Source organism: Colletotrichum navitas (assembly GCF_030913465.1).
Source record: "Colletotrichum navitas strain CBS 125086 chromosome Unknown LY79scaffold_6, whole genome shotgun sequence".
Taxonomy (NCBI): Eukaryota; Fungi; Ascomycota; class Sordariomycetes; order Glomerellales; family Glomerellaceae; genus Colletotrichum; species Colletotrichum navitas.
In genome coordinates this window covers 370,680-397,909 of record NW_026850552.1, presented here as the reverse complement: position 1 = coordinate 397,909, position 27,230 = coordinate 370,680, and the positions used below count along the sequence as shown (strand labels likewise).

The 27,230-nt window shown below is 56.0% G+C and overlaps 7 protein-coding genes across 7 annotated transcripts; 5 read left to right on the top strand and 2 right to left on the bottom strand.

Annotated features, from left to right (window-relative positions):
* Positions 1-2,060: 2,060 nt before the first annotated feature.
* LY79DRAFT_506871 (uncharacterized protein) lies at positions 2,061-7,783 on the top strand (the record flags this gene model as incomplete). Its single annotated transcript, XM_060553762.1, has 2 exons — positions 2,061-2,552; positions 2,612-7,783. The coding sequence occupies 2 exons, from the start codon at positions 2,061-2,063 to the stop codon at positions 7,781-7,783; spliced, it is 5,664 nt and encodes a 1,887-aa protein (XP_060418702.1).
* Positions 7,784-10,222: 2,439 nt separating this feature from the next.
* Positions 10,223-11,089, top strand: LY79DRAFT_539633 (uncharacterized protein). The gene has a single exon (XM_060556830.1). It carries the CDS (start codon positions 10,271-10,273, stop codon positions 10,517-10,519), a length of 249 nt encoding a protein of 82 aa, XP_060418701.1. The 5' UTR covers positions 10,223-10,270; the 3' UTR covers positions 10,520-11,089.
* A 987-nt stretch (positions 11,090-12,076) lies between these two features.
* LY79DRAFT_666291 (major facilitator superfamily domain-containing protein) lies at positions 12,077-14,165 on the top strand (the record flags this gene model as incomplete). Its single annotated transcript, XM_060563196.1, has 2 exons — positions 12,077-12,568; positions 12,621-14,165. The coding sequence occupies 2 exons, from the start codon at positions 12,077-12,079 to the stop codon at positions 14,163-14,165; spliced, it is 2,037 nt and encodes a 678-aa protein (XP_060418700.1).
* Positions 14,166-16,744: 2,579 nt separating this feature from the next.
* LY79DRAFT_507024 (riboflavin synthase) lies at positions 16,745-17,512 on the top strand (the record flags this gene model as incomplete). Its single annotated transcript, XM_060553781.1, has 2 exons — positions 16,745-16,775; positions 16,845-17,512. 2 exons carry the CDS (start codon positions 16,745-16,747, stop codon positions 17,510-17,512), a joined length of 699 nt encoding a protein of 232 aa, XP_060418699.1.
* Positions 17,513-17,645: 133 nt separating this feature from the next.
* LY79DRAFT_587101 (ERCC4 domain-containing protein) lies at positions 17,646-19,412 on the bottom strand (the record flags this gene model as incomplete). Its single annotated transcript, XM_060560727.1, has 1 exon — positions 17,646-19,412. One exon carries the CDS (start codon positions 19,410-19,412, stop codon positions 17,646-17,648), a length of 1,767 nt encoding a protein of 588 aa, XP_060418698.1.
* Positions 19,413-19,952: 540 nt separating this feature from the next.
* LY79DRAFT_599248 (phosphoglucomutase/phosphomannomutase domain-containing protein) lies at positions 19,953-22,160 on the top strand. Its single transcript, XM_060561817.1, has 2 exons — positions 19,953-21,039; positions 21,092-22,160. The coding sequence occupies exons 1-2, from the start codon at positions 20,278-20,280 to the stop codon at positions 21,950-21,952; spliced, it is 1,623 nt and encodes a 540-aa protein (XP_060418697.1). The 5' UTR covers positions 19,953-20,277; the 3' UTR covers positions 21,953-22,160.
* Positions 22,161-22,986: 826 nt separating this feature from the next.
* LY79DRAFT_323005 (uncharacterized protein) lies at positions 22,987-26,807 on the bottom strand. The gene is made up of 2 exons (XM_060552429.1): positions 26,220-26,807; positions 22,987-26,114 (listed from the first exon to the last, which is right to left on the bottom strand). Exons 1-2 carry the CDS (start codon positions 26,669-26,671, stop codon positions 23,297-23,299), a joined length of 3,270 nt encoding a protein of 1,089 aa, XP_060418696.1. The 5' UTR covers positions 26,672-26,807; the 3' UTR covers positions 22,987-23,296.
* Between the last annotated feature and the right edge of the window lie 423 nt (positions 26,808-27,230).

Below are 27,230 nucleotides of genomic sequence, written 5' to 3'. Positions count from 1 at the left end.
AACATTCGATTGCCCAATATATGTATGTATCGGTTGTGTGCCGATTGTTGGTATGAGAGACGGAAAAGTGGAGGTGGAATGAATGGTACGAGAAAGCAAGAAAGCAGGACCAGATCCGAGCAAAATACATAAGATATGAGCCCAGATGAGGCAATAGTGGTGAGGAAAGGGACCGGATGCATGATTGTGCGTCCCTGATGCACGATTTCTTGCGTGGTCGTTGTTGATCTACGCCCTGTTCCTTGGAAAGTGAGAGACAGAACCTCGTTTGTCTGCTGTCGTCGTTTTCTTCTTCCTTCCATCCCCTCCCGTGCAGCGTTTGCCTGAAATGTTAGGTATCCAGACAAATGAGGTGGGCTCATGAGGAAGGGAAGTTGATTCAGACCTACCTACGGATACCTACCTAAGCAATAGGGATATGTACTATGACCTACCTACCTGATTCCCTTAGGTAATGTGTGTCTATGTAGGTACCTAGACAACACCATCCATACCAAAAGACGTGCCGCCGGGTAGAATAAACAGGTAAAGACGGAAGATAAGAAGTACAGAAAAGAGTCCAGATCGAAGTAATCAATGGCTTGGCAGCTTTTGCCTAGCTGGCGGTCTAGGTGGTATGTTTCCACGGACAAAAAACCTCCGAGTGGCCCCATGATTTGCTGCCTAACAAGTCCCCTTCAGCAAGGCGTGATCAAATGCCCCCCCCCCCAAGTGCCCCCAGCGGGATGGCCAGTGTCCAGTCCGTCCCGTCTCATCCAATATTCAATGTGCTCTGGTACCTGGTACCGCCTCGAATGTTGATGGGACTGGCTGCTTGAAGCCCCTCTCCGCTTTCTCCTTCTCCTTGCTCTTTCCCCTCTGGACTGCCTCTCCTCCTCCCCCCCTCCCCCCCAAAAAAACAAACAAAGTCACACCCAACTCCCAGACTTCTCGCTCGTGTTTTAGCGAGCAACCTAACTCCGAAAGGGCACTAGACTGCTTTGAGTATAGGTACGCTGCCTTGCACCCAGATTTGGCGTGTCATGCATGTACACAGACTAGGTCCCTCCTAGCGAGTCCCTGTGTGATTGGTCAAAGAGGACCCCTTCCCCGCTTAATCCGTCCACCACGACCACTCAATTGCGCTGGGTGCCCCATAATTAGGAGGACGCGACCACTGCTCAATCGTGGATGTTTTTCCTCTGCTATGGGCGGGCCGCCGACGACTACTAACTCTTGCTCTGTACCTTCCAAGTACCTACCTTAGCGTCGCTCTGATAGCAGTGGTGCTGAGTGCTAACGCAGAAGGCAGAGGGCAAGGACGGTAATGTGTGACTGACACCATCATCACAAAGGGCCACCCTGCGCCGTGAACTTTGCCTGTGCTGTTCCCTTGGCTCTCTATTTTTTTTCTTCTTTTTTCCTTCTCTCTCTCCCCTCTCTCTTTCCTGTTCTGTCTGACGACGATACGCAAGGTCCCAGGACGGCCATCGGAAACGGAATCGCGAGCTCCTGTTCCAAACGGACACGCCAATCCTCGCGCACGCTCTCCCCCTATCGTCGACCCCTTCCTGTCACGTCCCAGCTTCGACTAGACACGGAGGCTGTCAAGCGTCCGACCCAGGTTGGCAGCACTACCTGCACTCGATCACTCCTTTTCATATCACCTCGAGTGCGCCGCCTTTCCGAAACCACGTACCCTCCTGCTCGACTCAAACGCCTCACTCGCTCGCTGCCAAACACCTTGGACGTCGTCTTCCGAACCTCTGCAGCGCAGTGGGCAGCGCCTTGTGGTCGATCACCAGGGCCCTCTCACTCGCCTTTCGCACTTGGAAACAGCCTACCTAGGTACCCGTCATGTCTGGTGATTTGGCTTGCCTGTAGTCTTGGCCCTTTGCCAGACAACCTGGCTTCCGCTCGGTTTTCTCCCGAGCTGAACCAATTCGCGACTTGCACAAGCCGCAACATTCTTGCGTGCGAACCCGAACAAACGCCATTCAGACAGTCCTCGCTCGCCGAGAAGAATCACTTCGGCCAATGGTATCGCCACAACCGGGGATTTCACCCGCCTCCCTCACACAATGGAACCACCGCAACCCAACATGTTGGCGCCCCCGGCCGTGACCGCCCTTCGGTCACAGGCCGGCGTCATGGAGCGATCTTTGAGCGAAGATATCCGAGAAGAAAGAGAGGAATTGCGAGAGGCTGCCGAGCAGACGCTGAATGTGATTGTTGATCTCAACCTCGACGGCACCATCCGCTGGGTCAGCCCGTCATGGGCCGATGTGATTGGCACTCAGTCCGATTCCGTGAAAGGTACTGCGATAGCCGACCTGATTGTCAGCGACAATAAGACGGTTTTCGCGGATACCGTGGAATCGATGAAGAAAGACGACTCCCGGAGCCAGAGAGTCCGCTTCGCAGTAGCGATGGGCCCATTGTCCAGGTTATTGCCCATCGACATTGTTCAGGACCAGGATCTCGATGGAGCCGAGAAGCCCGCCCTCGAGGCTATCGACCTGGAAGCCCAGGGTATCATGGTCTACGACGGAGTCTCGGGAGGAGAGAGCCACGTAAGTGCAAATATCATTGTTCGTAACCGTGTCCGTTTGCTAAATGTTGTGCGTATCAGACAATGTGGATGATTCGGCCCTATATCGCGCCTAGAGAGATCAAGATTGACCTTCCCGCTCTCATAGTTGACTCTCTTGGATCTGGCGCCGAAGTCCTTGCGAGCTACCTTACGCAGCTGGCCGAGTCCGGCGTCGACGATCCCCAAAACCATCCTCCGCCACTGCCGGTCTTGTGCCGAATTTGCGAGCGGCAAATCTCGCCTTGGTGGTTTGAAAAGCACACCGATTTGTGTCTGCAGGAGCACAGGGCGGAGATGGATGTGCAGATGGCACAAGACAGTTTGACCGATCACCGACACTCCATTGTCAAGGTTCTCGATGCCCTCGAAGCAAGAAAAAGCAGACCACTGCCAGGGGATCAGCTCTCCGGTCCAGCTGCCGAGTACAAGGGCCTGCCGATCGGCCCCCCCCTATCGGCCCAATCATCTCCCGGAAACTCGGTGTCACAGTCTCGGGAAAGATCAAGTGGCTTCGGACACTCGCGAGCTCGTTCTTTTGCCATTCGACGTCCCCAGGCAAGAATTGTGGAGTTGCTCCTTGACCTCTGTGATACTGCGATTGAGATCAGTACTCCGGCGGTGAAGGAGGTTTCTTCGCAGAACACTGGCGAGATCAGGACCCAATCTCCCCAGTCCGAGTCTCGCATCTCACAGGTTATGCAATGGCAGTCACCCAGCACTAACACGCTGGAACAGGAGCAGGGCCTTGCTCTGCTATGCGCTGACACCGAAAAAGCCGCCAAGACGAAGGTGGAAGCTGTCTTCAGACATCGCAAGATCATCGAATATGCTGAGCGCATCAGGATCGAGTTCGCCGTCATCGTTCAGGATTGCATCGATGAGGCAATGCGGAAAGCGGCCCGGATTGCTGCCGGACGTCTTAGCGACTCCACCGAGGAGGAGGAGGAAGAAGACGAGGAGGCCACGCCCGCACACGAGGAACTGTTCTTCCAGGGTTCCTTCGATAGCCCTTCTGCCCTCGCAGTTGCGCTACAGAGTGTCAGTCTCAACGATACCGCAGACAGAATCCGGCCCACCTCTTTCGTGGGATCGGCACGGTCGAGCAGCCCGAGAGAGTGCCTGACGCCGAGATCCAATTTGGGAGGCATCAACCCAGCGGCGCCTGCTCGTGAGTCCAGGCGAGAATCGTTGCTCTTCGAGAGTGACAATGGAGACAGCGATGGAAGTATCCGCTCATCTTCAGTGACCTCGCGTCAGCCACCCCGTACCGACTCCCCGATATCCGAGTTTGGGGACCTCCGCCGAGCGGCAAGCTCCAGACAACACCATCGTCGGAGCATCATCCTGCCCGGTGCCTCATCACCCCGAAGGCAAGAATCGCCTTCGCGCCTCAACCAGCCATCATCTCCACTCCGTATCATCAAGCCGCGCAACTTCCCGTTCTCCCAAGATGGCGTCACGTCCCCTGAAGCATCGCCGCTGCTACCCGGAAGTGACTTCAGCTCGCCAGCTCATTTGCCGGTGAGCCACCACCGCCGACAGTCCTCGACAGCGATGTCCGAGTTCGTCATGAAGGGCCCCCCATCCCCAAGAATGGCAGCCCACCAGCCTCCGCCGCAAGCACGACCGTCGCCTCCGTCGATCAAGGATTTCGAGATCATCAAGCCGATTAGCAAAGGAGCCTTTGGCAGTGTTTACCTATCAAAGAAGAAGTCGACGGGAGAGTACTTTGCTATCAAGGTCCTGAAAAAGGCCGACATGGTTGCCAAGAACCAGGTTGGTAATGTCAAGGCTGAACGCGCCATCATGATGTGGCAAGGCCAGAGCGAATTTGTCGCCAAGCTTTATTGGACTTTCTCCAGCAAGGACTACCTCTATCTCGTCATGGAATATCTCAATGGCGGCGACTGCGCATCCCTCATCAAGGTGCTCGGCGGTCTTCCGGAAGAGTGGGTTAAGAAGTACCTCGGGGAAGTAGTTCTCGGCGTGGAACATCTTCACAGCCGGGGCATCATCCATCGCGACTTGAAGCCAGATAACTTGCTTATCGATCAGAAAGGCCACTTGAAGCTTACTGATTTCGGCTTGTCACGCATGGGCTTGGTCGGAAGACAAAAGCGGGCGCTTGACAGCCAAAACTCGGATCCCACGCCTGATCTCCTCAAGCAGGGCCCGTTCGCACGTTCATCGTCGTTGGCATCGTCCCGCTCCACCTCGCTGGATCTTCACGGCCATGCCCACTCGCCCAGCACGACGCCGCAGATGACACCTGATACTGGCTCCACTGGCGGGCAGCCCTCATACTTCGCCCTGGGAGGTCCGGAGGCCCGACGTCTCTCGAGCCATCGTAGCGATAGTGGCGGCAGCGAGACCCTCGCGCGCATGCTCAACAGCTTTTCACTGAACGACCAAGAGCACAACCCGCCAACCCAAAGTTCGCACCCGGTCCCGGAAGATGCAAATGACAGCGCTGGCCAGGCCTCTCCAGACATGGCGGTACTCCATCACGCCAGTACCCAATCTAGTGTCGACTTCCTGGGCAAGAGCACACCTCCTCAGTCATCCATGATGCCGCCTCCGATGGCTCTGTTCGATCCGGAAGACACCAACCGCCGGTTCGTTGGAACACCCGACTACTTGGCCCCCGAGACAATCAAGGGCGAAAAGCAGGATGAGACGAGCGATTGGTGGTCTGTTGGGTGCATCATGTTTGAGTTCCTCTACGGCTTCCCGCCCTTCCACGCCGACGAAGCAGAAGAAGTCTTTGAGAACATTCTCGCACGCAAGATCCAGTGGCCCGATGAGAACGAGTGCGAACCCATCTCCGACGAGGCAAAGGATCTCATCAACAAATTGCTCTGCATGGAACCCCAGTCACGACTTGGGGCCAACCGAGAGGATAAGTTCCCCTGCGGCGGTGATGAGATCCGCAGTCACCCTTGGTTCGAGGCTATCAACTGGGAGACTTTGCTCCAGGACGAAGCGCAGTTCGTGCCACAACTCGAGCACCCTGAAGATACCGAATATTTCGATGCCCGTGGAGCCGTCCTGCAGTCCTTTGCCGAGGAGATGGAAGATCAGCTGTCGCCGCCTATTTCTGGTACAGGCTCCGACTACCACGATCGACCGCACGATGCTTTATCTCGTGTCCGATCTCAGGTTAACTCGATCAAACGCAACTTGATGCCACTTCACATCCCTCCGCACGTAAGGGACTTGAAGAGCAGGCGGCTCAGTGAGCCCGTCGTAGCAGATGACTTCGGCAGTTTCACCTTCAAGAACCTTCCAGTGTTGGAGAAGGCCAACAAGGATGTGATTCAAAAACTCCGCGCAGAGGCGTTGGCGTCCCAGAACAAGCCGACCGTCATCAGCCCCGGCGGGAGCGTCACCTCGCCTGGTGCCAACCTTGAGGGCAGCCCCGTGCTGTCTAACCCGGTCCAGCGCACGATTTCGAATGCGAAAAACCGGCCACAATCACCTTCTGGGTTGAGTCACGCCAATTCGTCCCCTAGCAGGGCTTCTCAACCCTCATCACCCTTGCTCGTCTCCTTTGTTGCTGGCCAAGGCAGTGAAGGAAGACGCAAGGTATCCAGCAACTCCTCGAGTCTCTCGCAACAATCCGGCGTGTCTCATCAGCCTACGTCCCTTGACATACCCCGGGTTCCGCCCAGCTTGCAGAAGGCGGCGACGAGTGCGGCTGCTTCTCCGGTAAAGGGGCGCGGCTCAGGGCCTCCGCCGCCGTTGGCCCTGTCGCCTCAGAAACTGGTATCGACACCCAGACAAGCCTCGAGCAGTCGATCAAGGTCCTTGACTGTGGGTTCCCAAGAAGGCAGCCCAATCGCTGCAGATGTGCTCTCGCACCACCGCAATCGTCGTAGCCAGGTATTTGACATGTCTCCTTCTTCGTCCGATAACGAGGGCGACAAACATAATGCGCTTCTTCGGGTGCAGCGGCGCCGCCAGAGCTCCCGCCGCCTTTCTCAAATCGCCTTTGATGGCGGCCCAATGTTCCGACCACTGGACGTTCTGATCTGTGAGGACCATCCGGTGTCTCGCATGGTGATGGAAAAACTGCTTGAGAAGTTGCGTTGTCGAACAATTTCAGTGGCCAACGGGTCCGAGGCCGTGAGATACGCTATGAGCGAGATCAAATTCGACATTATCTTCTTGGAGTATAGGTTGCCTCAGATCAACGGCGCTGATGTGGCTCGGATGATTCGGGAGACCAAGAACACCAATTCCCATACGCCAATTGTCGCCATCACAGCCTATTTGAAAGAGCTACAAGCACCTCATTACTTCGACTCCCTGGTCGAGAAGCCGATCTCGAGTTCTAAGTTGACCGAGGTACTTAAGAATCTCTGCCAGTGGAAACCAGAGTCGCCCGGCATCAACTACTCGATGTCCTTGGGACACTCACAACCCGTTCCATCTGGTCTTCGTCAGACTAGTTCTCGAGCGGACGACAGCCCGACTTCAAGCTCGTCTTTGTACGCTGGACGGCCGGGCAGCAGTCTGGTAACTTCGAGTAGAGAGGACTCTATCAGCTCCAGCCTTTTCGGAGACTCCGAGTCGGTGTCAACTGATGATGTACCGGTGGTCATCAGCCGAAAGGCCACGGGCGACTGGAGCGAAGGCGGACTGGGCATTACCCAGGACGAGAGCGCGCCCCCAGTGAACTCACCCAAGTCTCTGCCAACACTTGTCACACAGCAGTCCGCACCGGGACAACTGGAGCACACCCGGAGGTCAGCGCCGCAGCACTCTGTGGAAAAGCTGAAGGCAAGGAAAGAGCACATAGAGAAGCGCCTCGCCGAGGGAACAGATTCGGCCGACGACGAGGACGAAGAGCTCGGCCTTGGTCGAGATAAGCTATTCCGGGGCAAGCCGCTACTGCCTAGTTCAAAACTCGGAATTGAGATGATGAGAGCCGATAGCCACGACAGTGTCACGATTGGATCGGAAAGCACTCCGGAACCCATTACTCAAGTTGTCACACCCTCGAAGGAAATTGACATGCCTTCGTACGAGATGTTACGGGATGCATCCACGCGGACGCCTCCGGACAGCGGTGTCAACGCGGAAGAAAAGTCTAGTGCCCCCGACGTCGACGAGACGCCGAGACCGCAACCGACCAGCCGAGAAGATGTTGCGGATGAGGAGCCAACACCGCGGCCCTTGGAAAGGTCAGGCTTGTTGGGGTACCAGTAGAACGAGATTGCACATGGCGGCGAAGAGAATTTCACGGGGCCGAGCGCCGCCGAAGCCCACGCCGGTTGGGGCGTTTCCAAACAAGATGGATCATTTTCTTTCTCCCTTCTTTGTCTTTTTTTTTTTCTTTTTCTTTTTTTATCCAGTTGTTTTCCCGACAGCGAGGCGTTCAGCGGGGACAACAGCGACACGCAGACTGCATCGTTTCCTTGAGTTTTAGTTTCGAAAGGGTTTGGCGTTTATGGGTTCAACTGGAATGGCTCAGCCCGGAGGCCCTCGGGGGAAGGGGGTAGAATCACACGACGGGGGGGTTTTCTATTTCAGTGTTTGCATTTTGCGGCGTGGGGCAGACGCGAGGATGCTGCGTTGCCTTGCGTGTGCCGACTTTCATTCTTCTGCACACAATTCTTTCTTCGTTTGGCGATGACCTCGCTCACGCACAACCACCACACCACTCTGGAACCTTTTTTTCGCCTTCTCCTTTTCTATATTGTTCTGTGTCTACACAATTTAGGCTCTTTCTTACAAACTGCATCTGGGTCACGAAAAGGAATGGGCAGGATCGGGGGTCCTTGACGCGGCGGGGTAGAGTTACAGCAACTTAACCTTTTGATATACAAGATGCGAACTGGGCAAGTATGGCTTAGTTGACAAGCATCTTGAAGCAGTGTCATTGCGTCGAGCAAAAGGAAGGCCCCTGAGCCGATTTTTCTGCGTTTAGTCATTTGTACTTTGGTCCGACGACGTGACGGCCAAAAATTCGGGGAGGTCATGGCTGAATCGGAAAAAGAAACGGAAAAAAAAAGCCCTAGAAAACAAGACTGAATACAATCATTCTCAGATTGCACAAAGTATGGCTTGAGCTACTGTAGTTCGAATGCCTTGGCGATGATGACGACGATGGTGTCGCTGCCGGTCATTGTAGTTGCCTGGGTCTGACGTTTGACGTCTTCTCTGACCCGACGCATTATGCCAAGAGGTCATCACAAGTTTCCAGTGCGGCGATGCATACTTGGCGACTGTTTGATATATTGTCGCGATTCCAGCTGCTCCCCCGCCCGCGAAGCCACACGCACGCAGCAGCGGGAGGTTATGGATGATGAATCAAAACGCACGAGCGATGACGGTAGCGTCGACTTGAGCTGTCTCATGGCTGGACAACGTCACGGGTCAACAAAAAGAAAGAAGGAAAGGAAAAGGCCCTCGGACCGTCGAGGTCGGCCGGCGACGGCGACGAATGCTCGCCCGCAGCTGGCAAGTGGCAACACACAGGCGCGGCGGGTGTGCTCTGACGCCGCGACAAGGTTCGCTCACGGGGATGGAAGACAATGATAGTTGGGAGCAGGCCCGTACAACAGGCATAGGTAAGTCGGCATTGAGTGTGGTTGACAGCTTGGACCAGGTTGGTTTTTGGTTGAAGATGGGACGCAAGGCTCCGTGATTGCGTTGCTCTCTGGAGACATCAAGAGAGACACCGACACACGCACACACGCACACACACACAGAGAGAGAGAGAGAGAGAGAGAGAGAGAGAGAAGGGGGGCCTTGGGCTGGACGGTTCCAAAAGGTGATCAAGCCTCTACGGAAGGAAGGATCTCGAGGCGAGGACGCGTCCGCACGCCTTTTCGGGTGCCTTAATTATTTGCATGGTGGAAAGGAAGGGCAGGGGACACGTAGAGTTGATGGTGGTGGTGGTAGTGGCGCTATCGTCGTGAGTAGAAGCGCCGAGGTACGGTCGGTTCACCCCGCCCCACGCACTGGTTCGGATGGCGACGACGAAAGTATATTGTTCTATCTATATCATGCTGATACTGCGTGATTGAATTTGACAATTCGACTTGGGATACGAGTGCTCATTCCCCCTTTCGTTTGATTTTTTCGAGGAAGATCAAAATGTATTCAATCGATCAGAATGATTGAATCATGATTAATAACGGTGGAAGCTTAGTCATTTCATGAGCCTTAGGAGGATAAGTGTAAAGAAGCTTTGTCAATGTGCGTGGCAGGCATGGGCCGGTATGGACTTAGCAGCTTGGCGACGCAAAAATGAAGGAAGGGGAAGGCGAGCACACGAGCAGTTTCTTGAAGGCGGCTAGCACACGATCTCAGGGAGAAAATGCAGGCTTGGCGAGACCTGCGGGAAGGGGGAAGCAGACCACGAAGTCACCGTACGAGGTCCATCGCACCGAATTTTCTGCGCTTCCGTCCCGGATGGTAATGATACGAGGAGCGCCATGCAGGAAGAAAAAAAAAGAGGAGCCATGCCGAAAGTGCGGGTTTGCCGGGAGTCAATCGATCAGGCACGTTTTCCTTTGCGGGCAGCTGATTGGTCTGTCTATCTGGGCAGGCCTTAGTTCGGCGGCTCCCGAGACGTCATTCCTTTAAGCTCGTCTGCCGCGGCATGCCTGGAAGGCGGAGGATGGGCTTAGCAGCGGTGATTCTTATCTTTTTACTAAATTTTTTTTTTTACTATGGGGAACGGAGCGGATGAGCGGCGGGAAGGCGAAATTGGTCCGACGGTCTATTTCGTCTGTTCCACCAACTGTCGCCTTCTTCTTCGTCCTCCCTCTGTCGATTTCCTCTCCATTTTTCCGGAGCCGGGGAGGGGGAGGAAAGAAAACATCTGGCCGCCCTTCCTGCTGCAGAAAGGGCTCGCTCTGCATCGGCGCCCGGACTTTCTACGGAGTACATAGTATCTGCATCCTCCATTTCCCCTGCACCACCCCACCTACCTAGTGTACACTGCAGACAGGCAGAAGACGGCTTTCAAAAGTCGACAAGTTTGGTCTCGGCCGAGAGGGGACCTGTTTGCATTGTAAAAGAGATTTGTGGGAAATGTGGTAATGAGAGTGAGAGGGACTCGCTTTGCTGCGCAAACTACCTAGGTAGCTAGGGAGGGACCGCACCCTATCTATGTATGCATGGTACTATTACTAGGAGGCGCTGCCATCTGAATAGTCCATGTTCCTGGACCTTGATCACTGGCTCGGATTTTGACCTGGGTATTGTGCTTTGTGGTTGAATTTGCGACAAACTAGCCCATCTCGGTGGCGTGAAGCTGGTGCGCCCCACCGTTTTCTATCGTACATGTCCGCTTTCAATGCCATCCATATACCGGTATGCTGCTGCAAAGGTACCTACCTACCTACCTGTAGTCAATCAAGGTAGGTAGGTCGCCGACGCACCACCAATGTACTTTGTATCCCGCCGACACTTAGGGGGGGGGCGTTGCTTCCCTCCGGCCGATGGCCATGGATCCCAGCCCAGCCTCTCTGCCTGGTAAGGGGTCTAAGTGGGCTGGGTGGCCACACACACACACACACACACACACACACACACACACACACACTCTCTCTCTCTCTCTCTCTCTCTCTCTCTCTGTCTCTTTCTCCCTTTCCCTTTACGCCACGCTCATCGGCCCCCAGTCTGCTAGCCGTCTTCTGGTTTGTCGCATCCGAGCTACACCGTGGATGTGCTCATACCGACAGGTTTTACATCTCGTCTATTTTGGTTACTGATTATTGCTTTGCCTCTGCTCGCTGCCCAACCATTGGTCCTTCAATTGTTTTGTCTTCCTAATCTCTTACCGTTAGCTTCTTTTTTGCCCTCGGCCTGTGTGTGTGTGACCTTAAGAGGGACCGGGTTGCTTTGGATATGTGCCTTCGGTCACTCAACTTGGCAAAAGCTTCGAGACTACCCTGTCTACGGATACACTAAACAGGGGACCGTCCCGCATATAGCAGAACCGTTGGCCCGCCGCTGAAGCTGCTCAGACTGCCACGGGATTCAATCCTCGACTGGCACTGGTCCAGAGTCGAGCTGGTTCAACGTTCTCCACGCGATTCGACCGATTCCACTTCTCTAGACGTCTTGTCACTACCAAGTACCCGCAACGCAAGACACTATCCCCCAGTTTGCCCACCCGAGCCAACCATCGAACACCCCATCCCAGCATCAACTCTGCTTATATGTGCTCTCTTCCCTCTTGGCCTGATCGTGTCTCCTCTCCTTTCACTTCTCTCCCCGTGGTCAACGTCAAACTCCCGTCTTCCCTTCACCTACTCTATCCAGGGTGGAAGTCAGGAACCGCATCATCGAGTGAACCTTGTCCTCGGGTACCGTCCGATCGTCCCAAGGTTCAGCTTTGGTCTCCCCACGGCACACCCGACGACATATACTTCTAATCTTCGTCATCTGCGCGCGGGCCACCCCAGGTGATCTTTGTTCGGTTTCCTTTTCCACCGACGACACGAGCCAGTTTTTCGGGCACCTTGGTCGACTTTCTTGAACACAATGGCGACTCATCGCCATTCTGCGCCCATTGGCGTCCTTCCCGTGCCTCACGGCCCCGAGACGGGCGAGGACTACCCCACGGAGCACACCACCGAGTACGAACGTCAGATTTTCGGCCATGTCACGCGCCCCGACGACTCGTACACCCCCGACGGCGTTTACTGGGCCGACCTGCCCTGGTGGAAACGCGTCAACTTCGTTAGCAAGGTCGACCGCGATGAGGCCCTCAAGGAGCTCAGGGCCACCGCAGCCATGATGAAGAAAGACCCTCTCTCGCCCGTCTCCTGGTATTTCCGCAACGCCGTTCTCCCTGGTGCCGGTCTCGGTCTCGAGGGCTATGTCTTGTTCTCCATCGGTAACTTGGAGCCGCTCTTCGCTGCCGTCTGGCCCGAATGCTGGGGGAAGTCGCACGCCGTCTGTACCCAGAACTGGGTTGCCGCCGTCACCTACCTCGAGATTGTCGGTATCATGATTGGCCAAGCTGCCATTGGTGTAAGTGCTGGCATCACCCGTTGCGAGAGCGCAGTTTCTGACCCTGTTGCAGGTTATCGGTGACTGGATTGGTCGTCGCTACGGTCTCATTCAGGACGCCGCCATCATGTTCATCGGTCTGCTGCTCTTGACCGGCAGCTGGGCCGCCTCTCTCCAGGGTTGGGTCATTTTCTACGCCTGGTCCCTCTTCTTCTACGGCTTTGGCGTCGGTGGCGAATATCCCATCACCGCCACCTCCTCCATGGAGAACGCCGTGGCGGCCGGCCGCATGTCTACGCGCGATGACCGTCTGCACCGCGGCCGCAAGGTCACCATGGCTTTCCTGATGCAGGGCTGGGGCCAGCTGGTCAACCAGGTCGTCCTCATCGTCCTGCTCGTCATCTTCAACCGTGGCTATGGCGACGGCCCGTACTCCGTCGCCGCCGCCCAGTACACCTTCCGCATCTCGTTCGCTCTGCCCGCCATTGGCACCCTGTGGCTCGTCTACTACCGTATCTGGAAGATGCCGCGCGCGAACCAGCAGCTCGCCCTTGCCAAGAAGAAGCAGGGCGTTACAGGCTATGACATCAACGCTCTCAAGTACTGCTGCCAGCACTTTGGCGGCCGTCTCCTCGCCACCGCCGGCACCTGGTTCTGCAACGACGTCTTCTTCTACGGCAACAAGCTCTTCCAGGGCCAGTTCATCTCCATCATCTCCAGCAACCCCGACTCCCTCCTGACCAAGTGGACCTGGAGTCTTATCAACGTCGTTGTCTCCCTTTGCGGCTACTACCTCGCCTCCATGCTCATCGACAACAAGCTCTACGGCCGCAAGATGATGCAGCAGGTCGGTTTTCTGATGTGCTTCATCATGTTCGTCATCCCGGCCTTCAACTTCGACTACTACGTCAGTCCCGCCGGCGTCCACGCTTTCCAGGCCATGTACTTCCTCAGCTCCTTCTTTAACCAGTTCGGCCCCAATTCCGTCACCTTCCTCGTCGCCGGCGAAGTTTTCCCGACCCCCATCCGCGCTACAGCCCATGGATTTTCCGCTTGTATCGGAAAGGCCGGTGCCCTCCTCGCCTCCGTCTTGTACAACTACATTGACACCCAGACCAAGTTCTACGTCGTTCCGTGGTTCGGTCTTGCCGGAATGCTCCTCACCTGGCTCTTCCTGCCCGACACCACCGGCCTGGACCTCAAGGAGCAAGAGCGCCGCTGGACCTACATCCGCAATGGCAAGGAGGCCGAGTACCACGGCGTCGCCGTGCACCCCACCCATCTCAGCGTCTGGGAGCGTCTCCGCGGCGTCGGAAAATACTACGACGCCGAGAAGGACCACAAGGCGCAGATCGAGGACATGCGCAAGGAGTGGGAGGAGAGGCAGGCGATGCAGGGCGAGAAGGAGCCCGAGGTATGGGAGGACCCGGACATGTTCTCCGAAGCGATGCACGGCTACTTCAAGGACCAGTACAAGGGCAACAACTCTAACGGTGTCATGACTGACGCCGCCGAAGCGTCTTCGTCGTCGTCTGCAAGGGAGAAGGAGACGGGTGACCAGATCCAGCCCAGCCCCGTCATTGAAGCGAGGACGGATATGGATGAGAAGCGGGCCTAATGGATGGGTAGATTGCACGGAGGTTTTGCATCATGGAGTACCAAAATGGGTTTGGAGTTTTTAATGAGGGTGAAGGCGGGCTGCCTTACATTAGGCCGCGAGATTTCCTTCCTCCCCTTTTGAGTAGAAGATACTACAAGCATGGCGTAACCGCCTGAATTCATGACATATTACGATCGTCATTATCTAGCCTCTGCATTCCTCTTTGGGTGGATTCTGCTCCTATGCTGAGATCTCGCCATCCCTCGCGTTAACTCATGGATATGACAGACTCGTGGACCGGAAACCGGACATATCCAAGATGAGGGTTCGATATAGAGTGAATTGAGACCGCATTATGACCTTGTAAAACGTATCAGCAAGAAATATCAATAGCTGCCTGATAGGCGCATGCTACCGAGAGGCCGACAGTAAAATCGTAAGCTCTTCGCTCTCGCTGGCACGTACACACTTACAAACACGTACATAGCGTAAGCGGGGGGCATCTGCCATTCAGAGGCCTAAAGGGCATGCAGACACCTTATCTGCAGCTTGTAGCCTTGGGCAGAAGGAAGGGGGAGGGAGAATCGGCGCGGAGGCGGTATTCACGGCCATCCGCCACGATCCGGTCGGTCGGCGACTACATGCTCGCCCGGGGGGGCCCGGCACCCCGCGGCACCACAGTCTTGGTCTTTGTGTGCCGGCAGGCATCATCTACAACGTCTGAGTGTGCTGAGCAAGAAACGTATGGCGGAGGACTCTGCCGGGAAAAGCAACGACCCATGGGCTAGGTACAAGTTTCGTGAAACGTTGCTGCCGGGGTCTTGTCCGTGTAAGCCACGTGCGAACCCATTTACGGCCTACATGGCTTCAACGTGCCGTTCTCAAAAGCTGACAAGCTAAGTAGATTGGTTGGGGGCGTCGTTATTTTGGTTGGTCAAGTCTTTGAAACCCATGTCCCTGCACCCAGTACCCAAAGACTTGGTTGGCATTCAACGGCCTGGTACGCATGTTATGAGTCGATAACCGTGCCGCCTACTTGCGCCATGGCATGTCTGCGTTGGACATCATCTCGGAACTCACGCCCCGGCTTCACGGGTAGTCTACACAGAGAGCGGGCGGCCCGAAACAACAGGTGCCTATTCCACACTTCCACTCTAGGGCGGATCACTTCAACTCGGATAGCTCTGCCGTGGCACCGAAGAAGCGTTCATTCCGTAATCTCCCTAGAGACCCGCCCAATTCCATTGAGTCCATTGGGATACGTAGGACATCCCAGGCCCAGAGCGCGACAAGCAAGCCCCGAGCGCATTCCCGAAGCACCGGAGGTCGTTGAAGCACCGACTGGGCTGTCAGCTCATAGAGGCCACTGATAAAAGCACGTCTCCGTTCAATCTGAAAGACGTTGGAAAGTACCTGGTAAGCTTTCAGGCTGGCGACAGTCAGCCGATGGCAGATTGTTGCCAAACTTGGAGACGTCTACGGCGAGTATGAGGTTGACCTCGTGCTGGTTCATTTACTCGAAATCCTCATCTTTTGCTTAAGAACAATAGCTCCTACGCCATGCGAGCTTGCCCTCATCCTCGCCTTGCCATTGCTCTTTGCCTGCCCGGTCTTTCAACTCTACACGTTATGGACTGTTCGCCCCGCTGTTCAACTTTGAACTCTTCGTTTGCCTCGACATCCTCAGCGAAGAGAGACATAACCGAGATGTCTAAGGTCATGATTCCACCATGTCAGTAGGGTACCTTCACAACGAGCCGAGGCCTTACCCAGATTGTACCATTGGCGAAAACGTTGGCGGCAAACCAACGACATCTCTGGGTAAACAGACGTTGACTTCAACGGGGGTTGTTTTGGGCCTGCCAACAAGCGTTGGCAGGCGTAACGAATTCGAACGGCACCTTAACACGAGCATCTTGGATCACAAGTAATTCCGAGGTTCCGAGGAAGACTTGAGATTACGTGCATCATGCAAGAGGGAAAAGGTCCCATCAACCATATCCCTTCCGAGTCCGTTGTCTGATGTGATGATGCTTACATATACCCCCCCCCCACCCTGGAAACCCGCGCGCGGGCATGCAAAGAGTGCCCCCCCCCTCCCCAACCGATCCCTGAAGCGCTATCGACAGCGGCCAAACATGCTGACTAAATCGTGCTAAGCCATTTCGAATGCCCTGGAAGGATAGGGGATGCGATCAATGATATGCCGGCCCGAGGTGACTGAGGTGACTGCCAGGAACAAACGAAGGAACCAGTCCACAGCGGGGAAAAGGCACCGCGATAGTCGGACAGAGTAAATGTAGCAGGGGAATTGCAAGTTCCACGGGAAACAGGGCGGTGCACGGCTTGAATGTTAATGATTCTTGTTAGTGGGCGTCGGCCGTCTGTTCGTTGCAGAAAGTGGGGAGAGGGGTTGATTTTTTGGAGGGGTCGCCGATCTGGTACCTATAGCTTCCGAAGGCCTTCGATGACCTCTCATCCCACTCACTCACTCACTCACTCAGCCGCCCATCCTCACGACCTTGATCGTGACAGCTCCAATACAATCGAGGAAAATAAAAATCATACCGTAGCCAGGCAACACACAGAAGATAGCCATGTTCACAGGCATTGTCGAAGACATTGGAGGTCCGATGCCCCTCAACTGCCCCCCCTTGACTCACCTCTCCATCGCCATTCAACTAACACATTCCCCAGTCGTTTCCGAACTCAACCCCAATGATGAGACCGGCGGCACCTCCCTCACAATCACTCTGCCTGAGTCCTCCACGCTCCTCTCGGACTGCCACCTCGGCGACTCCATCGCCATCAACGGCGTCTGCCTCACCGTCACCCACTTCGAGACCTCCCCGCCGTCCTTCCGCGTGGGCGTCGCCCCGGAGACCCTTCGCATCACCAACCTGGGCTCCCTGGCCCAGGACTCCCGCGTTAATCTCGAGCGCGCCGTCCGTGCCGACACCCGCATGGGCGGGCACTTTGTCCAGGGCCACGTCGACACCACAGCCACCATCCTTGCCGTCACGCCCGACGGCAACGCGCTGACCTTCCGCTTCGCGCCGCGCGACAAGGCCGTGCTACGCTACGTCGTCTACAAGGGCTACGTCGCCCTTGACGGCACCAGTCTCACCGTCACCCAGGTCAACGACGGCGAGGGCTGGTGGGAGGTCATGCTCATCAGCTACACCCAGGAGAAGGTGGTCGTCGCGGGGAAGAAGCCCGGCGACACGGTCAATGTCGAGGTCGACATGATGGCCAAGTACGCCGAGAAGAGCCTGACGAGCTATCTCGGCGGCGCGGGCAGTGCTCCGCTGGAGAAAATGGTGGAGCGCATTGTCGCCCAAGGGTTGGTCGGAAAGTCTCAGTAGCACTCTGGGGATTTCTTTGTTCTCTTTGCCCCTCCCACCTTTTGGTTTTGCATCTCAAGTTGGCTATAAAGTCGGTATATCCTAATCTGCGTTGTTGGTATGATATGTCCCATGCCGTCCAGATGTCTCGTGCTTAAGCATCGCCCCAGACTTCAGCCAGTCGCTGACTGACGGCCTTGGCAATCTTCTTGCGGCCCACGAGGTTAGGCAAGCCATTGATAACCATCTCTCGCTTCCTCTTGAGACCCTGCTCACCCGAGCCGCACTCTTGGTACGCCTTGATAAAATCATGTGGTGTCTTCCACCGCTTCTGAATCTCCAATGCCTTCTCTCCTGTGATACCCCTTGTTGTCATGAGCATCTTGAGAAAAATGTCTCGCAACGTCATCATGTCCGACTTGGACGCCAGTGATGCGAACGCCGGATAGGTGATGTAGTAGCCCGTCAACGGCTCTTTTTCTCGCAGGTGTTCCAACAGCGGCAGATAGTTCTGCGCCGTCAGAGCCGGCGTCGGGATAACGTGAAGAGGCTTGTTTTCATACATCTTCTTGAGCATAAACGTCATGCGCGCGAGGTACCGGATTGTGTCGTCCATTTTCTGGGTCTTCTTCAGGAAGTAGCCATTAACTACTTGAGTGGAAGCGGTAGCCGACTGGACCATCTCCTCGATCTTGGAGTAGTAGCCCGAGTCCATCGTAATCTCTTCGACGATGTACACAACATGTTTGACGCCGGATTTGCGTAGCCGGAACTTCTGCTCGTGAAAACGACCATCCTTGATACTGCTGACCAAATCGTCAAGTCGTTTGCGCTCGACGATCCAGTCCAGGACGACTTCGTCTCCTTCTGCACCATGACGGGACAGGGCGGTGGTATCGTGGCATTTGGCGATCCACTGCGCGTCGCCGACTTCCAACGCCCGCATGAGGGGTTTGACCCCCTTTTTGGTGAGTTCATCTTGCATGTAATCGCGGTCTTTCACTGCTCGAACTTCGCGGATATCCAACGCGAGATGGACTGTGAACGACCCCGGCGCAAGCCGTATCGGAGTAAATGTTGGCAAAGAGGCGTCATCCGAGACTATTGGGCCATTTGCGACGACGCCTTCGTATACCGACTTGGGCTTTGCCTGTTCCACGGGCTCGACTGACAATGAAGCGCTTCTTCCCAACGCTGTTGTGGCCGGATCCGGTCTCGTTTCGAGGTCAGGACGGGTGCTGGGGCCTGCCACGGAGGCATCGGCCCTTGAGCTCGATTCTGTTGTCTTCTTGATGCGCCTGGCAACCTCCCATCCTTCTTCCGTAAGCGAATAACGCCTCTGTGGGCGGCCCTTCTCGCAGACGAGATCTTTATCTATGAGAGTCTTCATCGAGTTCCAGGCCGTATAGAACTTGGTGGGGTCACTGGGCGCACTGAATGACGAGTCACAGTGTTCCTGTGCTAGCTCGATGAGGTTGGTCTTTGTCATTCCCAGCTGCGCCTCCTCATCCAATGTCGATAGAGCCAGCAGAAGGGCATAGGGGCCGGATCGATAGGTCGGAACATAGGGCTTTGCTTTCCGCGTCTTCTTAGGAGGTGGAGGTTCGTCATCTTCAGCGGCCCCACCGGGGAGTTGGCGACTTTCCTTGGATAAGCGCGGATTCGTAGGCATAGGCAGGCCGTTGGCCTCGCAGTGTTCCTTCAGCTTATCTGTGAGACGAGAGGAGAGCTTGTCTCCGAAACCCTTGAGCTGAGTGAGCTGGCGCGGGTGCTTGAAGGTGACGGGGCATGCTTTGAGAGACTCGTAGGCGTTTCTGTAGGTAGAGGCGCTTTTCATGTTGCGCTCCCTCGCGGTGTCGAGCCACTCTTTGACCCAGTCAAGAAGCAAGGGGTTTGCGTATTGCTCATGTTCGCCAGCCATTGTGCTGACGTGATGCAAGAATTCTTGGCTGTGTCTTCAAAGTCATCACCGAGAGCGGCGTGCTGAAAATAGCATTTTTGTGAGGAAGGAATGCGAGGCGCGGGTGTTGAGCTGAGAATGACGTTGAAGCAGCCATCGATCACCGCGTTGGCTCGGCGCAAGACTGGGGTCAAGAATCAGGATCGGAGAAAAGGCTAAGAGAGGAAAGGAAGCAGGCAACGAGACGCGCAGGACGCACAAAGCGACTTTTGGCCTTGGCTTCGAGTCCAATCACGAAACCACGTGACTCTTGTCTAGGGGAGCGTGCGAGCCATGCAGTGTTCTGAGAGCGCTAATTTAGCTACTGAATGCCCCTCAGCAGGTGCACTCAACTGGCTGTGTTGGTGCGGAGGGGCTTTCCGGGACTGCGCCCCCACCCTTCTCTTTCCACTTGCGGTGAGGTGCCCTGCATCCATCTGACTTGCAGGATTGCATCACGGCCAGTGTCAGCTGGCGGGGCCCGCCTTGTTGAGGTTGGTTGCTGCTACTACTGCTGCTATCACTACTAACGCTACTGCTGCTATTTTCGCACCAGGTGATAATTAACGCTGGGGAGCTAGGAGGTAAGGTGAGTGAGTGGAGGAATAAGGTCTCAAAAAGGAGGACACAGGAATGGCGGCCTCCACGCCCGTCCAGCAAGCCAACTGCCGCCCGCCATTTCCTCTCCACTGTTTTCTCGTAAACATCCCCAGATCTGCTTCTTCCTCCTTCTCTTGCTTCCGCCCCGTCAATCGCTCTAGCTCGTAAAACCTCCCTTCCGAACTCTTTTGTTCCTCTGTCTACGAACACCCGCATCCCAAACTCGTCTTTTATACTAACGCCCGCCATGTCGGACGAGAAGATTATCGCCGCTTCCCAGAAGCACCCCATCGTGCCGAATCACATCTTCAAGTATGGCACTGCGGGGTTCCGGATGAAGGCCGATCTCCTCGACGGTGTCACTTTCCGTGTCGGTCTGCTCTCCGGCCTGCGTAGCCGCAAGCTTGGTGGCCAGACCATTGGTGTTATGGTCACGGCTAGCCACAACCCCGCTGTCGACAATGGCGTTAAGATTGTCGACCCCATGGGTGACATGCTCGAGCAGGAGTGGGAGTCGTATGCTACGAAGCTTGTCAACAGCTCCTCGGACCAGGAGCTCGTTGACAACTACAAGGCTTTGGCCTCCCAGCTCCGCATCGATCTCTCGGCCCCCGCCCGCGTCGTTTATGGTCGAGACACCCGTCCTTCGGGCCACAAGCTTGTTGCAGCTCTTGCCGACTCCTTCGAGGCCACCGGTGTCGAGTACGTTGATTACAAGATCCTCACCACTCCCCAGCTGCACTACCTTACCCGATGCATCAACACCGAGGGCACCCCCCAGTCGTACGGCAAGGTCAGCGAAACGGGCTACTACGAGAAGTTTGCCGATGCCTTCGTCAAGGCTCTCAAGGGCCGCAAAATCGAAGGCCAATTGACCGTCGACTGCTCCAACGGCGTTGGTGGCCCCAAGCTCACCGAGTTCCTGAAGCACGTCCCCAAGGACGTGACCGGCTTCGACGTCAAGGTTGTCAACGACGACGTCCTTCGCCCCGAGGTCCTCAACCTTGACGTAAGTTTATTACATCCCGGCCGTATCGATTGCTCGAGCTGACAGTTGCTAGTGCGGAGCAGACTTCGTCAAGACTAAGCAGCGTGCCCCGGCCTCTCCCAAGCCTATCCCTGGAGCCCGCTATTGTTCTTTTGACGGCGATGCCGACCGCCTGATCTACTACTACACCGACCCGGATACCGGCTTCTTCATGCTGGACGGCGACCGGATATCCACATTGGCTGCTTCCTTTATCGGTGACCTCGTCCGTTCCGCTGGCCTCGAGAATGACCTCCGTATCGGCGTTGTTCAGACAGCCTATGCTAACGGTGCAAGCACCAACTACATCGAGAAGCACCTCGGATTGCCCGTTGTGTGCACGCCTACCGGCGTCAAGCACTTGCACCACGCCGCCCTCAAGTTCGACATCGGCCCCTATTTCGAGGCCAACGGCCACGGCACCGTCCTCTTCAGCCAGGACGCCATGCGTGCTTTCCGCGAGACGAAGCCCCAGTCCCCTGCCCAGAAGGACGCCCTCGAGACTCTTGCCGCAGTTGGCAACCTCGTCAACCAGACGGTCGGCGACGCCCTGTCGGACATGTTGATGGTCGAGGTGATCCTCGCCCACAAGGGCTGGACTCTCAAGGACTGGGCCTCGACATACTCGGACCTCCCCAACCGCCTTGTTCGCGTTGAGGTTGGCAACAAGGACGCTTTCCAGACGACTGACGCCGAACGCCGCCTCAGCCACCCTGAAGGTGCCCAGGACGAGATCGACCAGTGTGTTAGGAAGTATACCAGCGCTCGTTCGTTTGCTCGGGCCAGCGGTACAGAGAACGCGTGCCGCGTATACGCTGAGGCAGCCACCCGTTCCGAGGCTGATGAGCTTGCGAACAAGGTTGCAGGGATCGTGAAGCGGTACGGTGGATTGTAAGGCCGAGTCGCAGCTGGAATCCAAACATTAACAGTGCAACACTTGGGCTTGGACGATGAAGAGTGACGGGTGAGTCGTCTCACCGGGAGTCGCGACACGAAAATTACGGCGTTGTTTCAAAAGCTAGAGCGGATTTGGTTGTTGCAAGGAGGGGGACTTGCCCACCAAATTACGAGATGAACAAGACACGAGACATTTGATATCCATAACCGTTCCCCTCGTTGACAAGGTGCGCCGCGCACTGCACTGACTGAACCTTGAAGAAGGTTGGCAGAGGCGAGAGAGTTCCTCCTTATCCGTACCTTACCCATGGCTATACTCAGGGAAAGAATAACCCCCATATAGTCGTGCCGTGGAAGCCAGTGTATGTTTTGGCAGTCATGCGAACGCCTGGTAAGGATCAGCCCTCCATCCTCGCAAACCCCTCCTTCCTCCCCACGGCGGTCCGAAAGTGGTTCTCGCGGCCCGCCGTTTGGGGCGCGGCGGGCCCGTGACGCCTCGACGAATCCAAGAAGCAGCCTAGTTGAACACAAAACCAGACAATACTGGGCATCGTAGTTTCTCTCCAAGTGTGGTTCAAGTCATCAATTCTCCTAACATACACATTCCTTCCTTCCCTTTGGTCCTCCTCATCCGACGCTTGCCCAACTCGAGTCGAACCTTGACAACTTGGCCAGGTCCCATATCTTTTGCCTTTTCTTCCATCGCCTTTTCGCCTGCACATATGCTCCCTTTACCGTGCATGTTTCTTATTTGTACAACTCGCGTCCCCTGCAACAGGAAGTCCTAAGAATAGAGACGAGGGGGCGAATAACAACTAGATAACACATTATTCAAGCACCTTCAGTGCTGCGCCCGCCCACTAAGTATATATAAAGAGGTATAAAGAGTCTGCAAACTGGCAGAAGACAGAAAATCATGTGCTGTAGGTAGTTTTTCGGCCGTCCAAGGTGTTGTTTGTAACACCACAAAAGCCAATCTGTGGGGATCCGGGCACGCTGCCTTATCCCAGAAGTGGCGGAAAAACTCCGGTACCCAAAAAGTAAAGAAAATAAAAAAATTAATGGAAATCAGAAACAGTGATTGCATGCGCCCTTTGGTTTCTCAACGCATGGCTTGCCAGTGCAATGAACCCAGTACCGCCACCTTCCTGGTGGACTTGAATGACAGAATCCCGATGGTGTGACTCCAAGCGAAGCGTGGACGTTGGTTGTCAAGGATGTGACCCGGCCCTAGTGCCCATCTTGAAACAAGGCGCGCCGCATGCTGATGAAGGGGTATATATGGTTGCGTTATGTCTTAGTGCAAGCGCCCCTATTCGAGCCAAGACGGTCGCTCTTTAAATCACTGAACAGTGCTGCCAAGCGACTTGAAGCGGTCCTCGAAGGACTTCATTCTCTCATTCTCCAGCTCCTGCTGAAGACGTCTGGTCTCCCGTCTTGCGGCCTCACGCTCCTCCTGCAAGGTCAAGACTTCGATTTGCGCCGTACTCATGCGGGCAACGACATCCTGCATTTCCGAGTCGGCGTTCGTGAGCGCCGTCTCCAGCTCGACGACCTTAGCGCGCAACATGTCGATCTGGACGTCGTCTTCAACGGACTGCTTCGGCATGGAGCGCGGCGATCGAGGGAACATGGGTGAGGGCATGGGGCTCAAATTGGGCTTGCGCGGAGAGCGGAAGCCGCTGCCGATGGGGGACGGGCTCATCCGAACGAGTTGAGCGCTCTGGGCGTCCTTCAGCTCCCTCAGCTGCTCCTCGTGCCGAGCGACACGCTCCTCGGAGGCGATCTGGGCAGATTGGAGCTGCTCTTCCAGGTGCTTGAGGCGGCTCTGCAACCGAGTGATGCGGTCGGCGTTTGCTTTGCGGTCGGCGTCCCCACGAGCAATGGCGTCCGCGAGACGTTGGCGAAGTTCCGAGTTCACGGAGAGCTGTTTCTGAACCTGCGAGGCGAGTTCCTCGACGCGCTGGGCAGAAATGCGGAGTTCGTCGGCAAGCGCACGCTCGCTTTCGAGGTGAGCGACCTCACTGCCAGCAAGGCTTTCCAGTTGATCCTTGTACGCCGAAGCCTCCTCTCTCGCTGCATCGCGTTCATAGACAGCAGCCGCGAGAGATTGCTCAAGCCGCTGGAGGGCCAGCTGAGTGGCCTCATCTCCGGCAAGTACGACACCGCGGCTTTCCAACTCCTTGATCTTGAGGAGAGAGTCTTGGTAAGCAAGCTGGAGATCCTTAAAGGCGGCTTCGAGGGATTCTGAAGTGACGGGCACTGTTGAGGCTGGCTCGTACGCACTCGATCGTGCCATTGACGGAGGAATGAGGATATCCTTCTCCTTCAGCAGATCACGAAGGGCGGCGACTTCTCCCTCGGCACGGTCGAGGTCCATCTTAAGACCGGCAAGACCCTTCTCCACCTGCCACTTCTGTTCGGCCGCCTCATCGGCGCGTCGACGGAGCACATTGATCTCCACGCGCAAGTTGGATATTTCTCTTTCGAAGCCGGCCTTGCGCGGGGAGGCAGACATCAACCGCTCGCGCTCCACCTCTAGAGCCGTAATCTTCTTCTCGTTCTCCCGGTTTTGGAACTCCTGCCTCTCGAGCAGGCTCTTCAACGCATTATGCAGGGCATCTCTCTGTGCCTCGACATCCTTTAGGCGCTCCGACAATTGCTCACGCGACTCAGTCACGCCAGACTTGACAGTGTTAGACCTGGTCAGCCCGAGCCCCGTGGGAGCCTTCTGCAGGACAAAGGGCGCAGCGGTGACGGAGCTGGATCGAGCGACACGGGCAGTGGAGCTTCGGGGACGGGTCTCTGGCTGAGGCTGTTGCCCTGAAGCCTTGAGCGCTTGGTTTTCTTGCCTGAGAACCTCCAACTCCTGTTGCATCTTGGATGACTCGTAAGTGAGGTTGACGTACTCGGAAGCCTCGGCCTCGAGCCCGTCAAGCTTTGCCTTGAGTTGCGGCACGATTTCATCGCGCAGGTTGTCGCGCTCATTGGTAGCGCTTTGCAGCTCGACCTTGAGGACGGACAGTAGGTCTTCGAAATTAGACCTGACCTGGACTTCCTCGCCCAGCCTGCGTCGTAGATCTTCGCAAGTGTGTTCCAGGTCTCGGAGGCGGCTGTTGGCGTCGTCACTATTGATCTGCGCCACGTCGACTTGGGAAGCTTTCTCGGCCAGCTCCCTGATTTGCCGATCAAGCTCAGCTCTCCGTGCCCGTTCCTCTTGGAGCTTGTTGGTTAACTCCAGGCGCATGGAGGCCTTCTCTTGCTCGGCACGCCGCTGAACCTTCTCGATCTCTTCTTTGTTCTGGTCGTACTCGCTGAACTTGGTAGAGCTGTAGCCCGAGTCTGAGAAGTAGTCACTGGTTCTCCTGCCCGAGGCTTGGGGATTGTTGATCTCGGACTGCAGTCTGTCGACAAGGTCCTCCAGGTCCATTTCACGACGAATGGACGAGGCCAGCTCGGAGCTGATGGCCTTGAGTTCGTCCTCCATCTCTTCGATCTGCAGTGATGGGGCTAGGGAGGAAGGCGGTGGCGTGTACAGGTTTGATTCGCAGTATCCAAGAGCGTTTGTAGGTGTAGCATTCCCTTTTCTCGGTTCCGGCTGCAATGACGGTACTCCGGTCGTGAGAGGGGTGTCATCTGTCAGCGTGATGCGTCGTGGTGATCCTAGGGGTGAAGAGAGAGAGGAGAACTCTGTCGTCGAAGGCGACGGCGAAGATCCCCAGGCGAAGAAGTTGGCTATCTTGGAAGAGCCTGGTGACTTGGGCAGAGGCTTGTCGAGGGAGGACGTTTGTGTTGATGTACTCGGCGAAGCGGACTGGCGGGCTTCCAATTCGGTAGTGATGGTTTGAGGTGATTCGTCTCGATGGCTGTTGAGGTTGAGATGAGGAGGAGTAGGTTTGGAGGTGGGTATGGACATGATAGAGTTCTCATTAGTGTTGTGACTGTAAGTCGAGTCGGAGTCAGAGTCTGTGTCCTCCTCAATGATGGGCTCAGGTGGCGGTTTCGGTAACCTAGGGGAGAAGGTTGCGGTGACGTCGGCAGGCCAGCAGGCAGATTCCGACAGGCCGTCTGAAAGGCCTGTTTGAGGGAAGACAAGGTTGGTGCTTGGTCTGTTTCGTAAGGAAGAGGCCGCGTCGTGCACGGCACCCGTGGGCGTGGGTCTGCTTGTGAGAAGAAGAATGACTAGTTAGCATTGCCCTCTATGGAGTAGCCTTGCTGTAAGGCGGGATCTCGCGTGGCAGATGTCGGGCAATGTTGGGACTCACTGGGTGTCGCTTCTCTGGTGCGCGGCCGGAGGCGCGAACAGAGGGCGGACGCTGTTCTCGGGGTACTCGTAGAGGGTCGGGCTGTCGACAGAGTAGGACCTCAAGAAGCGCGTGTCGGGTGCAGCAAAGTGGGAAGTCGATAGAATAGAGGGAGTTGGCGGACCGGAGCCGTAGCTGGAGGCCAACTGGGACGCGGTGGAGGAGAGAGGCTTTCGCTTGATTGCCTTGGTGGTGTTGAAGGTAGGCGTCACCACGGGCAAGGTCTGCGATCTGCTATGTCCAGGCGAGGGCGAAGGGGAGGCTGCAGGGCGGTGGGAATTGCGGTTGAGCGAACGGCCCCGGAGTACATCAGATGAAGCGTTAGGAGTCTCAGAAGAGCATGGAGGGTGCTCGGGGGCTTCCGGTGGGTGATGGAGGTTGAGATGAGGTGGACGAGGGTCGCGGGCGGCCATGGTTAAAGACGGGATCTGGGCGGCGGTGGCTGTCTCTAATCATGCGGATCTGGGTCGGGGATGTCTCACCAAGTGACAGCAGAACCAAGGTGCAATTCAAGACTCCAAGATGACGGTCCATTTAGAAGGAAATGGGAGGGCAAAAAAAAAAAAAAAAAAAAAAGAGGAAAATGGACCAGCGTTTGGAGGATTTTGGGAAGCGATTGATCAACATGGAATTGCAGACGGCGACTGGCCTGAAAGGGGCCATGCTCAAGGGGGGCCCTGGAGAAGGAGGAGTGGAGGCAATGGTTGCAGCGTAGCGCTTCTGGTTTGGGGCCGTTTCCCCTTCGGGCGCTTAGTGGTGGTTCCCCTAAGCAACCCCTGGGAGCCACTCACGTTGGAGCTGTGCCTGACACCCTTGATACGACACGGCATGTGAGCCAGGGGTCGAGACTCGCGTCTCGTTGTCGATGGACCGAGAACCGATCTGGAGGAAAAGCTCGAGGCAAGTTGGCGATGCGCTGGATGGATTGAGTTCTCGTCTGTACCATTCCCACTATAGGACGCTCGCTGCGTG

Bases quoted from the DNA above. Each gene is read 5' to 3' on its own strand.
- LY79DRAFT_323005 (XM_060552429.1), bottom strand. From the start codon at position 26,671: ATGGCCGCCCGCGACCCTCGTCCACCTCATCTCAACCTCCATCACCCA. The intron at 26,115-26,219 runs GTGAGTCCCAAC...TCTCACAAGCAG, and splicing joins CACCAGAGAAGCGACACCCA to ACCCACGCCCACGGGTGCCG.
- LY79DRAFT_539633 (XM_060556830.1), top strand. From the start codon at position 10,271: ATGAGCGGCGGGAAGGCGAAATTGGTCCGACGGTCTATTTCGTCTGTT.
- LY79DRAFT_599248 (XM_060561817.1), top strand. From the start codon at position 20,278: ATGTCGGACGAGAAGATTATCGCCGCTTCCCAGAAGCACCCCATCGTG. The intron at 21,040-21,091 runs GTAAGTTTATTA...GACAGTTGCTAG, and splicing joins CCGAGGTCCTCAACCTTGAC to TGCGGAGCAGACTTCGTCAA.